The sequence below is a fragment of the Mastigoproctus giganteus genome, chromosome 7, assembly GCF_048544385.1.
Source record: "Mastigoproctus giganteus isolate SK-2022 chromosome 7, ASM4854438v1, whole genome shotgun sequence".
NCBI classification, from domain to species: Eukaryota; Metazoa; Arthropoda; class Arachnida; order Uropygi; family Thelyphonidae; genus Mastigoproctus; species Mastigoproctus giganteus.
The window spans coordinates 178,513,553-178,531,779 of record NC_143581.1 but is presented as its reverse complement, the minus strand read 5'-3'; the positions used below and the strand labels follow the sequence as shown (position 1 = coordinate 178,531,779).

General features: G+C 35.2%; 1 protein-coding gene across 1 annotated transcript in view; it reads right to left on the bottom strand.

Annotated features, from left to right (window-relative positions):
- The window catches only part of LOC150083360 (semaphorin-2A-like), a 644,133-nt gene that overhangs the window by 273,087 nt on the left and 352,819 nt on the right, over window positions 1–18,227 (bottom strand). The window contains exon 3 of the mRNA XM_090377991.1: window positions 1,035–1,086. Coding sequence (XP_090234117.1) covers window positions 1,035–1,086 — 52 coding nt within the window. The remainder of the gene's footprint in view (window positions 1–1,034; window positions 1,087–18,227) is intronic.

Sequence of the window (18,227 nt, the reverse complement as noted above, 5' to 3'; positions counted from 1 at the left end):
TTAAAAAGTAAAACACTCCAGTATCTAGATATGTCTAAAATTTTTATTTACTCTTTAAAGCTAAACTTTTATTATTATTATTATTATTATTTTAAATTCTTTCTTTTCAAAAGAAAAAAAAAATTCTCTGGAGGGAGAGGTACCAAGGTTTTTAAAGAAATTATTCTAAACAGTTAATAATCGAAAATTTTCTGTAATCACTAAATTATGATTTAAGTTACTTTTTTTACTGTGTTATACTCGGATTTGATTTTCTCCATATGAAAAGGCGAGTTATAGTAGTGAGAATACTTTATTAAGTGGAGCAAAATAGGAAAATTATTTCAAATAAATTTGATTGACTGCAGCTCTTTCAAACTATACCTCTTTTATTAGCTTTCTTTCACATCCATTATATTTAGGAACCAGTATTTCTGTGATGTGAAGCTGTTTTTATACGAACTGCTGTGTCTGCCATCTAATTTTAAAAGGTATTTACAGTATATTTTATAGCATCACATGGCTTTATCAGACTCCTTATCTACGAAAAAACGCATAATCACTGTCAATCAATACCAACAGTTCAGTTACCTGTGATCGCTACTTAGCGTACCACTTACATGCAAAAGAGGCACTTGTTCATGCTTCAGTGCTTAATAGAATCTTCCGTTTCATTAATTAAAAAAAAGGGGGAGGATGATCTCTAAGATTTACTTCAATGCAGCACCTTGGAATGCATGAAACGGCCATGAAAGCAGGTCTTGTTATTAATAGAGAAGTTTTCTCTAAGTTCTCAAATTTGTCAATATGTCGAGGACCATCTACCAGTTTCATGTAATTTTGCGGTCCACTTACTGATTTTTCGGCCCACTTATTTAGCCATAAAGCAATTTATTTCTATACTGAGGATTTAGTTTGATGTGGCGCACCTAGAAATATTGTTTATCTTTATAACATCGTTAAAAAAAGCACCAGAAAAGAAGTACTAATGCAGCTGAAATGTGAACTAAATTCTCAAAATCTTCATGCATTGGAAGTAAACCTAAACTTCTTACCTCACAACGGGTCCTGTTAATGTTGTTGAGACTGACTCGGAAAATTCTGTCCCTGAAAAAACAAAAATGAAAATGTCAATATTCAATGGGCTAAACTTAGAAGGGAAAAAAAAAAAAACCCTTACTGTTATATATATATGTACCTGTATGTTAATGCAAGTCTGGCCAAATTCTACTCAGCAATTAATAATAATAATAATAAAGGTAAAAACAGGTAACTGTAATCCTTTGCACGTGTACCACCAGGTGGCACGCCACAATATTTTCTACAGCACATGAGTGATAATTCATATGGAGAGTAAACAGCAGAAAGATTAATCTTTATCTATTTTTTTTTTTTTTTTTTTTTTTAATTCACTATCTGACACTATGATGTTCATTCATTAAAACGAATTTCTTGACGGGTCTAGTCATTAAACGAATGGACTCCTATTTCTTTTTTTGAAACAATTTTGGTTATAACACAACAATTTTAAAGCATTTAAACATGCTCGAAATGTCATAAAAGAATAATTAAAGATATATCATGGATTAATATCTCGGTAAGCATTACTACAGAAAATAATGGAAAAATGAAATCATGTACCATTAGTTACGAATATAGATTTCCTGGGAAACTTGACAACTGTTTCTTTTCCTTTTGTACAATTTTTTTTACTTTTGGCTATTTTGGATTCAGAAACCTTTGCTGGTTGAGCTATATTCATGGCTTAGGCAATACGACGTTCACTTTTTATATACTGAAGTCTGATGGCAATGCAAAGATAGAGCTGATAAAATGCAAACTTACTTTATGCACCAAGTTTCTAGTAATGGGAATGTGTACAAAGTTTCTTGGATACAGAAAATAAAATAAATTGCATGGTAGGGCAATAAACAGGGAAGCAAGCACACTTAGAACTACTGAAAAGTATATCTTCAACCATCAACAAAGAAGTTTGGAAGAAAACGAAATTCAATGAAGAAAAGAAGAAGGAAAAAGTAGTGCTATTTTAAAGAAAATGACACTACTTAAAAGTAAATATATCTGGCAATGGAAAATTAATTAAGCGTGATATGTTTGCCATCAGCAAACTAAATCTAGAAGAAGTGAGTAAATGTGGTGAAAACAAGGGCTCACCAATGTACACTCGACCATTCTGACCATGATGCATGTCACTGGTTATCGATCGGACGAGATGAGATATATTGCCTATCTATCAACAAACACGCGTATCTGGCCATCTGTCAGCATGGACTTATTAACGCAGCAGTCATCAATAGGGATGCGGTACATTACCTCCGCGTCGCATGTGCTTGCAACATTTTCGGCAAAGCCATAATATAACCGATGGTCGGGATGCTGTCTTTATGCGAGAGTAGGATGCTTTAACGGGATGTTCTGTGTTGCCATCTGGTACTCTGGAGAGCGGCAACTTACACCTGGAATTGGGGAAATATGACAGTCCGCCTCGCGCTATTGAAAACAGTACACTGGCTACCATTTGGTGCTCTTACCCTTTAGCAACAGCACACTTCAGTAGTCTTGTGGTATTTATTTCCTTACAACTCCATTTAAGCCCAACAGCATGCTTTGAAAAGTTGCGTAGCATAAATTACTGTCAAAGTAACACAATTACTACTTTAAATGTCGCAGCTAGTTTATTCGGGTTCTCTATCCTCGATAACAATACTAAATACGAAAAAGGACGAGTTTTATTATATACAAATTAAGGAAGGTTCAAGAACTTTTTCAAATATTTATCTGTAACCAAGACAGAGTAATGCTCTCATATTTACGTTGTGTTACGCATTAAGAAGAGAAAAATGCGACTTGACAACTCTATCCGGTGTATAATAGCCGGAAAGAATTTTAATCAGAAGGAAACAAAAATTGAAAATCTCACAGTTACCACATATAGTGCAATCAGTTCATTGTGCACTATACTTCGAAACGTTCTCTTAAATTTTGAATCTGCTGTTCTAGCAATTACAGAATTCGTCATTTGAGTTAGTCTCTCCTTCTCCCCCACCTAGTTAATAAACTTCTACTTTTCGGGGATGGCGTTATCATTATATTTATAGGAATATACAGTGTACATTGCATCGTGCCATTGTATAGATCTTGGTGGAAATAAATAGGCTCGTTGTTGTTATCAGAGTCGGCGTTTGCAACTGGTACTCTTGGGAATCGTTCAATCAAATTTATACTCCGTAAGAATTTATTTTCACGGAAAATTGAAATTGTTTAAAGTAATTTTATTAAAAATATTATATATATATAAAATTGGGCACCGACTTCGATCATATGAAATGTGTGCACTAATTAATTCTCTAAAAAGTATAAAATAATAGTCTCATTGTAAGTCTGGGCATCGGCACATAGATCCAGGAGAGGGCTTTCACTTTTCTCCTGAATCTGGAAAATTTACTTATTTTTAGGCGTGCGGTATTGTCAATTTAAACAACGACAAAAGAATATATTGTTTTCTGTACTTTCATTTAGAAGTCGGGTCGTACTACTTCGCATGGAGTTGGTTCCTAACGCTGTAATCCCATTCGGGGCAAACACAAAATTTGCCTGGAAGCGCTTCAGAGGAAATTCGTTCACTGCCTAGTCTCCAACTTGCAGAGAATAAATGGCCATGTTCTTTCACAAGGAACACTATTAGGATCGATTGTGAAAACATTATAACTTCTTGCCGCTTAAGCTTAGTAGAAACATGCATTACTATTAACTTCTCCATAACATTTCTGGTTGTTGGATTTTAACTGAAATCGTACGATTTCTCTCTCTCTCCCCCTCCCTCCCTCTATGTTCCTAAGCTGACCCAAAAAAAAAAAAAAAAAAAAAAATTCATGTCCTAAACCTTGAGCTAAGTATAAAGCTACGTCAAAACTTCCCACCTTGTTAAATGCTGCAATCTGGATTTGTCAACAAACCTTTGCAATCAGGAACCAACCATCAATTTACCTTCTGCCTGGATTGCATTTCTGTAACCACTGCAAGCACTATCTTAAATTTCCAGCCTCTACTTTTTTAATATGTATGTATTCAATATAACAATAAGACATACTTATAAGAGATGGAGATCCATTTATGTAATCTTGAAACAACAGAATGTAAACAACCATCAGAGCTTGACAGTAAATAAGTGTTCCGTTTTTATATGTAATAACGGGCATTTTCGTAACAGCATTTTTCATTAGTACTTGATTAGTGATCCACTCCTTCCCTTATGTAACTTATAATAAAATTTCTTAACTAATAATGTCAAATAGTATGTAAATAATGAAAAAATTCTGTAAATAAATATAATCCAGTTTGAATAGACACATTTCGGATTAAATTTAATTTAATCCTAAATGTGAATATTCCCATGAATATTCGGCGTCATTTCTAAATATTGCCGGTTTTGTTGTAAACGGCTCCTACAAATGCACAATTTGTTGAAAATAAGAACAGAATGACATTTTATTAAGTATTTCCCCACACAATGTAGTTTAATTTAATAAATTTTTGCAATTATTTATTTAAAATCAGGGAACAAATTCATATATCGTATTTACGAAGGTTAAAGAGTCAAAGATTTAAAAATTGGTAAATCCGGTTTACTGCCAGTTCTAAATGCAACGCTTATCTTAAAAAAAAAACAAAAACAGAAAACAATTGTATACCAGCACTGTGTTCAAAACTATACTTAAATAAAAGGATGATGCGATTGAAAATCTAGATAGTTAAAACTTTAACAGAAATCTTGTTTAAAAAAAAAAGAATTGCACCAAACTGACTCATATAGCAATTTTAATTTGAAATGCGAGTGGTTAGTGCCTTTTCATTCCAACGAATAATCTGCATCTGGACAAACAATCCTAAAATAATAAATTACCGGTATATATGTTTTCATTTATTTATAAGCTACGGTTTTCGCAATTCATTTCATTTAAATGGAAGCATTCTAATCACTTGTTATGATCGTAATATATTTTCAGTATTAACACTGTTGCTACGTGAACAGCGGTACCCTAAATAAATCCTAAATTTGAATTGATGATTAACATCAATTCTCATTATTATTCACTGGATTACCCATATCCTGGTGAGATGTATAACACTGAGAACCACGTTGAATGCAGACCAATACGCAACCAAACGCTCAAAAAAGTGATCTTCGTGATCTAAGCCGAAGCTGGAAACAGAGGCGGTCTTATAGGAGGGATACGATGCATTCGTTCTAGCATAATATATCATTCGGGCAGGCAACAGGGGGTCCAAAACATACTTTTCGTATTACGATAATGAATTGCTTTGGGAAGAGGAAGTCATACTCTACTTTCGCTCTCCCTCGACGGAGGAATATCCCTGGTTGAAAACTCCCAAAACAGCAATCTATACTGTTGTATAGTACCTGCTGATACATGGACTGTTATATTTTAAGCTCAGTTTATTACTAACCGTAAGAAACTTTGCAAGGGGGATGGATACCTTTAACAATGCTATTGCTGGCTGTAAAACAATACTGCGAAAGGTCAGTAATTCGAGGAAAGGTAATTCTTAACAGGTAAAGTCAATTACTCTTACTGGAATAGAATGATTAACATATTTTTGAGTCCCTCGAACTTTTTTTTTTTTTTTTTTAATTTTTAAGAAGGCAAAGTAGTTAGTAACAATCAACTACAGGACAAAATTAAGTCATGTACACAACACGCATCTTTACTTGAAATTTAGTTTTATTTATGATATAATGCGTGATAAATTAGTATTACAATAGGCAAATGGTGCAAGGAAGCCATTCTTCGATGTATTCTTTACTTTAATGTATACATGAGACTTTATTTCCTAATTACGGTACACTATTATACCACAGCAAAAATAAAGTATGTTGCGCTATGATGACAGGTGTCAATAACGTTTAATTCCGAAATCGGAATTGCAATTTGATATATTAATGTCAAAACAGTGCGCTGTGTTGCCAGTTTGACATCAATATATTTAATTATTGCAAATATAAGTCTTTTCTGAAATTTCCCAGGTGTAATAATGATGTATTGTAGTACTGCACTGTATATAAATTAATAAATATGATCTTTACTGTAAGGTGCAAAATGTATACGCAGGTACTCTGACTTTACCCCTTCACGGCACTAAGCCAAGGGTTTCACAAAAACATTTTCTTCCAATAGTAGACAAAGCTGGAGGTTCGGTGCCACAGACGAGTCCCTGCCCCTCGCTTACGCTACCTCCATTTGTAATTCAAACATCCATTGTTAAACAATTCCCAGAAAATAATTATTATTTGTGGTCTCGCTTCTTGGTCTTACAAAAGTCCAAGACAGTCCTGATGCTAGATTAAGAACGAAATATGTAGTAGTAATAATCATTTTAAAAACAAAATTTACTGTATTTTAAATATAAGATATGTACGATATACGTTAAATATACAATGACGAATATATTTCATTCTCATTCATTTTACTTTCGAAGGTAATGTAATTTCGCATATAACAATTCGGCTCCCAGTGAACATATTTTCATGAAATTTTATATTTGGGACTTCTAAAAAGATTTGCAGTGCTGGCCAAAATTTCATTAAAATGAGACCAACAGAAATTCGGAATTAATTATTTTTTGTTCGTCCGCCCGCAAGTAATAATTCGACACATAGTGGATGGATTTTCATGAAATTTTATATTTGATTCTTTAGGAAAGCTTTGTCAAGCTACCCAAAATTTCATTAAAATCAGACTAATTGAAATTCGGCTAGCAACACTTATTTTAAATTAATACATGTCGCGTAGGCTATTCATACACCTTATAAATAATAATAATAATTATAGTAACTAAATTGTTTTTTTTACCATTGTAAAATGGTTAATAATTAATATGAAAGATAATAAACACTGATTTTTAAATTTAAATTAGAATTACATTTTTAAAAGAAAATTTTTAATTTCAAACTGGTAGCTGTAATGATTAACTTTTTTTTTGCAAGAAGCAAATTTTATGCGTTTATTTTTATAATATTATAATATAATATTCAGGAATTTTTTATTCATCTTTTACTCATTCATTCCCTGTATACTTTGCGTCGGCAACAGAGCGGAAATTTAATACTGAATTTTAATGTGTGTGTGTGTTTTTTTTTTTCCATACTAGGATTCGCCCCGAAGTATTTTCCTTCTTGAATACTAATTTTGTCATGTCATTATTTCTATATGTGATTCCTTTTTCAGGCTCATTCATTCTTTCTTTCTTTCCATTTCTCCGATGAAACTACATCTGCCAACATTTGATATTATATAAACAGTAACTCTGAAAAAAAAAAAAAACTATGAAATGTTTTCTTTTTATTAATTTTCCCTTTTTGAGAAATGGTAACCAGTTTAGCTGAAAGTAATCATGGCAAAATGCAGAATTTTAGCAGAATCCAGCACATTCAGCTAAAGCACAGTATACTCGTATTTCTAATGACACTAAAAAAAAAAAAAAAAAAAAAAAAACTTATTTCCGCCCTTAATTTATCTGTTTAAGATGTACCAGCTGAACCCCTCGCCTTTATTAAAATGAAGAGAGTGAATATATAAAGGCTCACCATAGCAGCAACTTGGTGCAAAAACTATAAGCATCTGTTTGCTTGCCGAACTCGTTAAATATTCCCCTAATGAAGTTGTTTCAACAACCGACATGAAGGAATATTAAACCTAGCTTAAGTTGCAGCTGGAAACATTATTACTCTGTTGTGTACATATAGTGAAGTCACTTTATTAACGTTCAAAATCGAGAGATTTTAATTAAGAACTAAGAAAACTTCTGGCGAACTTTTATTTCTTTTTTAGAAACTTTATTGTAACATTTTTGAATTCAGCAAATCACAACTGCGAGACTTCGAAAGAGAGCACCTCAAGCGCAAGTCACGCTGCACTTTATGAAACACAAACAGACAGAATGACTTTTATTATAGATTAAGAAAGGCAATGGAAATTGTGGAAAGCTAACCTAAAATGTTTATTCTTTGTTTATTGCTAAGTTTAGTTTCGTTCTGATTAAATGACGGAAGAATAATTCAACTGAAGAATAATGGACACCCATACAAGACAGTCCTTATTATCGTTTCCCACTTTCTGTGTCTACTCTAATGATTTCTCTAATCTACTAATAATATTAGTAATAACTAAATTTTACTACTGCAATAAACCATCGCGTACTACTACTACTACTATTATTATGTAATAATAATAACAAGAGGGTGTTTCAAAAATAAAGCCACGGGCAAGTTTGGCCAGGTAAAGGGAGCGCGTTTCCAGTTTCCTCATTTGACCACTTGTGTATTGTATCGCCATTGCAAGATAAGATCACCGGACAAGTAGTCAAATATAGAAGTGTGCAGCGTGATCCGATTTCTGCATATTGAGGATATGAGACCGGCGGAAATTCATCGCCAACTGGGCGTGTACGGACCAAACGTCATGTAATGGAAACAGGATTGGGTTTGGTGCAATACCTCTGTTAAAGGCATTGCACTGAACAGCAGCGATATTAAAATGTGTGACACTGCAAGCAATATCTTACTAGGTAGTGTGTACAACGTCGCTCATGAACTTCTAGACTACAGAAGGGTTTGTGATTTCTGGGTACCAAACAAGCTCACAGAGATGATCACAAAACACTTTCTCTCATGCATTTGAAGCGATACATACAAGGGGAAGGGAATATTCCCCTATAACGATGCCTGCAGAGCATCAATTATAGGGGAAGAAACACAGGTGTGTGTCAGGTGATACCATGAACAATAAAAAGCCTCTATGACACCCATTATCTCTTTCTGCAAAGAAATTCAAAGCAGTAAAAAAAAAAAAAAAAAAATCATAACAGCTTTGGGACCACAAGAGCTTGTTGCTTGTTGAGCTACTTACCCAGGGACAATGTGAATGCTCTACCAGCTATAGATGGTCGTTGGGGCTATTGGTTGCTGAGAGAAGAAGAAGTCAAACATGTTTCGCAATACCCAAAGTCAAGCATCAATCTCACCTACAATTTGCTACGATTGGGAGTTCTGGATAACCCACCACACGGCTCCAATCTCGCATCAAGTTTTTTCCACCTCATCTGACTCCCGAAAGAACACCTGGCTGCCAAAGCGATTTGCAACTAACGGTGATACAGCACGCTGTAGTTTCCTGGTTAAACATAATCGACCCCGATTTCTTCCACGGTGGGAGAGATACTAGGTAGAATAAAGATTTAAACATGTGTGTGTGTGGTCATTATGTGGAAAAGTGATGTGTACGAAAGCCTTTTTTTTTTTTTTATGTGTTACACGTATGTGTACGTAAGAATAAAGTGTTTCACGTACGAGTGCTAGTAACCTTATTTTTTTTTTTAAACATTTGTAATCTAGCATACAGCAGTGCCCATGATATCGAACACGTTGAAGAATGATATCTGCTGGGAAAAGTAAAGTAAAATGAAGAAAATTCCGCGAATTTAAATTCAAATTAAATTACTATAAAATTTCACGACCGATGGAACATTAGAAACTTGCTAGGCCAAGATCTATAATAACATTAGAAAAAGGAGCAGATATTTTTAACCTAATTGCCAATGTTCATAATTCTTCTAAAATTATCTTTCAGGAAGGCAAAAACACTTTACTTTCTAAAATATTTTGCCTCGTAGATATACTGTATATTATCTACTAAAGATTTATTTTTTGCTTTTTATCCAATCGAACCACGCCGTTTTTTTTCATCGATTTTTCACCACACTCCATTATCTTAGCTGTAAGCTGTCAAAGCTCCAACGTTTTCTTTATTAAACTAAGAAAGAACGAAGCCATCAGTTAAATTTATTCAAGTTTATTCTGAGAATGCCCGTTTTATGCTATACGAGCACCTTCAGTAATTATTTCAATCTGTCACCAAATGATAACTTAATGTTCGCTCTCCAAAGCTAGTGGGACTTCTTTTGATCCATTCTGTCATATTCTCCGTCTTTTATTCCTAAAACTTTGACGATGATTCTGAAGGCGACGTCATAGACAAACAGTGTGCTATGTTTAGAGGATAACGTGCCAGTTTATTAAATCATCACGCTATGTGAACTCTCTCTCTCTCTCTCTCTTTCTCTCTCTCTCTAGCGATATAATGCCTGCGCAGTGAGACGGAACAAGGCAGTGTACATTCACAGACTCGCAAAAAATTGCTTCTTATGTTGATTCCAATTTCGAAATAATCTCATACGTAGTGAGTTTACTTCCGGGGCTCGTTGGAACAAACAAGGGATGCTCCGAAAACTATATTAACTATCGACCGGTTGTAACCCTCAAGATATTTGTCTGTGCCGCGTGCGCGTCACAACACCGGAGCGTTCCCTCTACTAAATTACAAGTTGAACCCAATCCGCAAGAGAGTCCAGTTTCAAAACAATTCCATAATCCAAGACAGTGTCCGAACCATATCAGTAGCCTATACCAGCATTGCGATATCCTCCCATTTTCTTTCCCCTCCTGACTCTTCTTTTCTTTCGCTGATAGCAGAGGAAAAGACGCCACCTGGAGCCTAGCATTACAGAGCCGTTGGAGCAAATGATTGCTGGGGAACTGGCCGCCACGGTCGCTACTGACGCCTCTCGGCTACAGCTGAGTGAGGCTTCAAATAGAGATGAAAAGTATCAGATGTTCCGAATGAAAACAACAAATGAACCTTTCATCTTAGCAGACTGTGATGGTGCCTGGGCATTGTATGATGGTACTTAAAGGTGCGGAAGAAGTTTAAACACGCCTGTCTCTTGTAATGAAATATATTACTAACTTGGACATCCCACGTGTGCTGTCTGTTATTTGTAATTTCAAAAATTTTACTTTTAAAATTCCCATGTGCTTTGGATAACTACCGGATGGTAGTACTCTAAGAAAGTAATCAGTTTTAAGTTAAAAAATTAAATTTAAAAAATATGCTGAATTGTTGATATAACAGTCAACTGGATATCAGCAGAAACATCAACAGTTTATAAGTTACAGTATTGACAAAGTTTAATCTGTCTAAATTCTGCACGATTCGTCCGTTTTTGATAGGATTTGAATCTAGGCTTTTCCAAACGATAGTTAGTGGTGAGCTAGTTATGGAAGACCCAAAAACCTAAGTATCCTTCGGTACTGTGGTTATTAGAATAAAAGTCAGCTCCCCCTCCCCCCAAAGGAAACTGTAACTTGAAAGCCCACACAGACAAGGGGTCGACTTATTTCGGTTCGACATCACGTTAATGCAGTACTTTCCAAATTATGGAGTTTGGAAAGTACTCCGGGGTCGCTTATTCTGGTAGCACCAAAAACTCATATCTAAGTGAACTTATCGAAAGAACGCAACATAATGAATAAAATATCACTCTTTAATATAATGCAACATTCTTTTATAACCTTAGTGATTATGGGTGCATCCCCAACAGGACCCCAAATAGATATTTCTGTGTTGAAGAAAAATAGTCATGATCAAATGCAGACTGAACAAGATTAAAATTTGATGGCCGTAGGACAAAATAAACATTTCCGCTCAAATTATAATAAACTATATTTTTTATTCATATGCATAATAATGAAATATTAGATGCTAATAAACACAAAATGGCAAAACCATGATAGATGCACACTCCAACCAGAATATGTGCTGAATTAGTTCATGGAAAACAAAAATTTATTTAGAGTTTTCAATTAACTGGCTGAAACAACCCCTGGCTTAGTGCCGTGAGGGGTTTTGTAAAGTCAGGGTACCTGCATGTACCTTTGCATCTTATAATGAAGATCATTTTTATTATTTATTTAAACTTTTCACATAGCCAAGGGTCCAGCACTCTGGACCGTTGGCTATAATATAAATTACATTTTTTTAAATTTAATTTACATTGCTAAACTTTTACCAATGTATTTTCTTGGTCCTTATGAACTTTAAAATGATTAAAAATATATGAATAAAATAGTATATTCCATTGTTTGTAAAAATTGTTCAGTGTGAAGCCAGTGCAATCAAATTTTCGCTGAACTAGAAGGGAAGCTGCTTGCTACATAAAATTTAAGAGATCACTGAGTGGAGGGGAAAAAAAAAAAAAAAAAAAAAAAACTAATACAAGTAAAGTTTCAATTCAACATAGTAAACTGAGCGGTCAGCCATAGTCGTTGTTGACCACTCAATTATGTTGAGTGGTCAGGGTTAATTTGTATAAAATGATTTTTCTCAGGTACACCCCTACTAGTGCGAATTTTAAGAAGAAAAAAGTTCATTTAATGATACAAAGCTTTTTGTTTTAAATTTTTATAAAATGAAACCTTTAAATAAATATTCAGATTATTAATTCGTTATTTAACAACCCCTGTGTGCAGTTTTTTATTAGTAAACTAATAAACTGCGCACTGAAGGAAATCGATATTCGCTTTTTATATCTTAAAGAATAATAACATAAAAAGGAGTCCTCTAGAAGGTAAGATTACTTGTTCTTCAGAGGCACAGGAAAAGACAATCACGGCTAGTGATGAGTTGTGAAATTAGTTTCAGTTCGTTGGCACGATTTCCTGTGAGCAGACGACCAGCAGGCCTTGCGCATCTGGCTTTATGTGCTGCCGGTCACTACTGCCAGATACGACAAGCCCGGTAATGGGCGACTACCCCACGTCTCCCCGATGACCGGAGTAAACAGGCAAAGTAAACTTCGCTGTCGCGAACTGTCGCAAAGTTTCGTTAGGTGAAAAGTCTCGTTACGAGTTCGTCAGGAAGGATAAGCGGGAAAGAGAGGACACGAAGAAGAGCTTAAATCTGCATGTGTCAGTACAACCGAAAGGCGCAGCGGTGTTAGCTACGCTCAGAGTACGGCCATCAGGGGAGTAGAATCGTTCCTGCACTCTCTTTCCACGTGTCACTCAAAAGTATGTGAGGTCGTCCATAGTAAATGTCATGAACGCATTTCCCAACTCCCAGGATGTGTAATTCAAGCATATTCCGGAAGTGTGCCTCGTGTCACGAACCACCAGCGCAGTACACTTATGGCAGGTGTCCCAAAACGTACGGTTAGCGCACAATTAACGAACGCCGGCCTTCTTGAGTTGATGTTTCTATTAAAATAAAACTTTGCGCGAATAAATTACAGCAATATCCTTGGTCAGTCAACGTGCATCAAGAGAAAGCTGAAACGTATATCCAACGCTGAGGCAATTAGTGATGGTTTAACACTAATCATATTTTTATGGGAAAGAAATAAAAGTGGATTCTGTAACATACTTATAAAATTCATCTCTTGTACCTATAGATGCTCCGTGATTTTTCAGATAGAAAATTACCCTTTATTATCAAACAAATAGGAACTTTAAGGGATGACTATTTTTTTTTAGTCATCCCTTAAAATTCCTGTTTTGGAGTTAGATAGATTTCGAATGCGTACACAAGTGTCCCAAGATTAATCAAAGCTAAGAACATTAAAGGTTGGGATTTGTATCAACCTGTTTTAAACTGAAGGTGAGACGTTCCCGCTATCTGAACTTTAAATTTTTTTCGCAGCAAATGAATTTAGCATTAGGCCCTGTCGAGAGAAAAAAATCTCCTCCTGGGCTTTCAAGGTTAAATGAAGATGCCCATTATTTATTTTTTTTTTTTTTACAAATATGACAAATTATATCTTCAATTAAAAATTAAAACTACAGACTACAGAAAAAAAACCTAAGTATTGGTGTTGACAAAACAACGGGTTGGCTGCCGATGCATCATCTAACCATATGCAAAGTACTGTACATATGACTAGATGATGCTGAAAATCGAGTGCTCTGTCAGCCATTTATAGTCCGGTGGTGATAAAACCAGGAAAATAAACAGGATACAGAAAGTACCCAAAAACGTAATTTCAAGAAAATCAATCATTGTTCTTATGGAATTTTCGTTGGCGTGTTACAGGAGCTTTAGCTGGTCAGCTACAATATGAAATATGCTACTGTTGGAGTTGGAAATATCTCCATTTACTCGGAGGAAACCATTTAAACGATTTGAGGGGCCATAGAAAACGGCATATCGGACGTGATTGTTAAATCACGACAGATCAACGTAAAATATTATTGAGAACGTTTAGAATGTAAGTATTAAATTTGATAAACATTGGCCCGGACAGCTACCATCAATATCGACAATCAAGAAAGGGCATAACTATGAAGAATTTATAAAAACCTTTTCAACCATCGCTAAATCTGGTGACATGAGCAGAAAATAAATAAATAACCAGACATACAAGAACGCATTCTGCATCGATTGAGCTACTGAGGATAAGTAGACTTGTTATTAACCGCAACAATTTTTAAACATCGCAAAGTATGGGTTAAGCAGATAATCAAACCTGAATACTTTTGGTGGTCGGTAGGTTTTACTGATGAGTCGTTTCCAGCAATTTGCCTCCAATCGGCGTACACAGGTTTCGTGAAAGTAATGAAACGGCACTGGAACCTGCCCACTTGCAGCCAACCGTTAAATACGGGGGTTGCAAGGTAATGGCATGGAACGCTATCTAGTATAGTGGCCGAAGTGAGTCGATTTCCATCAACGGGCGGCTCAACTTCGCCAGATACATTTAGATCTTACAACAAGCTCCCATAAATTATTTGAACAAGGCTGTCTCGAATTAACAAGCACTGACTGCAAGAAGGCGGCGCATTATGCCACAAGTCAAAAACAATATGCAGTAGACGCAGGAAAATGTGTTTCAGCTCCGCCTGTAGGCCGTGCAGAGTCCCGACATGAATTGTTATATAGCACATCCGAGAGCACTCGAACCATGAACTACGCGTAGTTGTCATAAACCATCGAACATTGGATAATCTCAAGCAACGACTTAAATCTGGTCATTATTGGATTATGCAGTGATCAGAAATCTAACTGATCAAATGCCAGCCCCTGTCCAACTACTAAAATACATTCATGAAAAATGAAAATATATGGCTTTGTATGAAAATAAATCATTGGCTTAATACGAATAAATAAATAGATATGAATTAAATTAATATATTAATAATATGATACTAGGGGGTTTCGTCCCTGCTTCCTTAGCTCGCCCATCCCCGCGTACGCTTTTCTACGTAAAAAGTAGAGGTACGGAGTAAGTCAAATCTTTCTACGTAAAAGACCTGTCGAAACGCACTGGTCGATATTAATCAGGAAATGACCTATGTAATTATTTACCTGTGCATTTGTAGTGAGTGCCATTCTCAAAGTAGAATAAACATCACGGTAAAACTCCAGAACGATGTACACCCTCCAACATGGCAGCTAACAAAACAATGGGAAAGCAGTGATTGGCAGATGCGACTGCTTTCCCCGCCCACTGTCCACCTAGGCTGTTTTCCTCCACATTTGCCTGTTTTTAAACCGGGAACTTGTTTTCCCATTTTAAAACAGCGGGATGTAGAGATAAACACCCTAGCTAACCCCTCCTCCTCGACGACACAAAACAATCAGAAAAGGGAGGTGCCTTCACCTGTCAATTATCGCCGTCTTCTTCACTTTCATCGATCTACCTGCCGATGTATACTATCCTGGACTTCAGCCAATATCACTATGTAATTATAAATTTTCTGTTTATACTCCGGCACGACAACCAAGTCAGTAGAGTTTACAGTAAATCGTCAATACAAATATTTATCGTATTTAGTAGTCACGGGCTTGAACCCCGGTCCACTCAAGGAACGCGTGCTATGCACCCTCGCTCCTGACCACTGGGCTACGTCAGGCCTTTAAAATTTTCTGTTTATACTCCGGCACGACAACCAAGTCAGTAGAGTTTACAATAAATCGTCAATACAAATATTTATCGTATTTAGTAGTCACGGGCTTGAACCCCGGTCCACTCAAGGAACGTGTGCTATGCACTCTCGCTCCTGACCACTGGGCTACGTCAGGCCTAAATTTACCTGCGTTTACATAGGTCACTTAAAAAAAGGCCTTTTGCTTCGGATTCCATAATACACGAGGAATACTGTTGCATTCCTCGTGTATTATGTACTAAAGAGCAGGACTAAAATATTTAACTGATATATTTACAAGCCATACAAATATTAAAAAATATTTGCAAAATACAATACCACAGTCTTTATAAATATACAATATTCATTAATATACAAAAAACGTTACAATGGAACATCAAATGTTAGACAGAGAATCACATGCACGAGGCTGGTGAACGTTATGGAGGCAGTTGTCAATAATTAATTGCATTTGTAGTAACTTAATTGCCTCGCCCTCTTCTCCCATTGGCTCGAATAAATATCACTAGGAGGAAACTTTTTTTAATGTATAGAAAGATAATGATATTATAGCATATTATCATCCTTTATGGCTACAAGTCAGGGGTTCAAGAATAATTTAGATAAACCAATAAGTCGAAGAATATTTTTATTTTAAGCTCTTTGGAAAAGTAAAGAAACATTATAACAGAAACTAAACCTTTATTTAACAACCCCCACAAAAAAAAAAAAAAAAAAAAAAAATGTATGATCGTGTAGAAAGGTGTGTAAAACTTCAAAATGGTATAATTAGCCTTATGGTTTATTTAAATAAACCCCCAAAACCCCATCTCCCCTCAAAATCGGCGGGGGTAAATCTGTTGACTGGACAGCCACTTGATAGGTCCATGATGTCTGATCCACTTGTTTGGCAATTTTCTTTCAGAAATTTCCTAATATTATAGGAGATAATCCTGCACAAAAGAAGTATTTTCTTTCAATTTTAAGATAAGAAAACAGGGCAGTTTAATATCTGTTCAGTTTGGATATTAAAAGTCTCATAGCCCAGTTAAACATGCCAAATTTTCATTATTTCAACACATACGGACAACCTTTTCTGCAAATTCATTTCCGTGACGCAATTTTGGCAATTTTGAATGCATCCAGAATCACAAAATTCTTCTTCTGAAGTTTCGGATATTTTTAGTTCACTTGAACACCTTCTTCTGGTGTTTTTTTAAATTTTTATTTTTGAGAGGGGATTTGATCCAGAATTGCTTAACACACACATAGCATTATTTTCAGTTTGAGCTGAACGTGGTTTTCTCCTTCTAGGGATATTAACAACACTTCCGCTCCCCTAAAAACACATACCTCTTTCACAGCATGTTTTGGGGAAGATGGAGAGTTAGAATACTTCACTTTCAATGATCATCACACCTGAGTGTTTATAATAAACTTTTAATAGAGAATTCTACGCTGGGCTGTTATTTACGCTATGGTGCATATAAAAATGTACTTCTTGCTGTAACAACAAATAAAAAAAATAAAAAAAACCTTAGCTTTCTAAATATAATATTTTAAGAATTTTGTTAATGTTTATCCTGATTTATAGCTCATCCTGTATGTGTTGAAAATGAAAAATACAGTCAGGCTGTCAAGCGGACAGTGTGCGTAATATCACCACATACTTACTTCTGGGAATCAGTACACTTCTGTTTTATTTAAAATTTAGAACTATTCAAATACAAAAATGGAAAGATTATTTCTTTGTTGCTACATCTGATAATATTTTAACAGGAGAACGTTGTTAACATTTTTTCTGTGTGTTCCTTTACTGCTCATTAAAATAAGAATCAATACTGACAAGCAGGTTTCTAGACTTCTCAGATGTACAGCTGAAAAGGCAGAACAGGAGGAGAGGAGGAGCTAAAAACAAAAACGCATTTTCCTTGCATCCGTTACTCCGGCTGCCCACTTGACAATTCACTTCTTTATTGTAATGCATGTCGAAAATCTAAATACAGTTTTTTGTGGTTCCATAATTAGGTTATTTTTGGAATTCACAAGTGTCGCATTATAATGTTTTTGTCCAACGTTTGCCAGCTGAATTATAATTAAAGAGTTTTTTTTTTTTTCCATGGCCTCTGTTCGCAAAATGTCATGCAATGTGTCGAAGGTATTATTGTATTAGTGTATCGTAAATGAACTGATTAGAAGTGCATTTTTTTTTCTAAAGGGAAAATTGGTTTGCTGACTATGTCGTGAAGTATTCTAACTTTACCAATCATACCAAGCAGAATTCAGTTTCGTGCTTTTTTTTTTTTTTTGTTTGTTTTTTTTTAACCTTCCAGTGACTGTTAAGTAAAATATATTTTTAATTCGTGAAACTCAAAAAGAAAATAAATTGCAAGAAATAATTTCCGTTAACAATAAGCATTTAATAAAAACACATTTCGCATGCAAATATGAA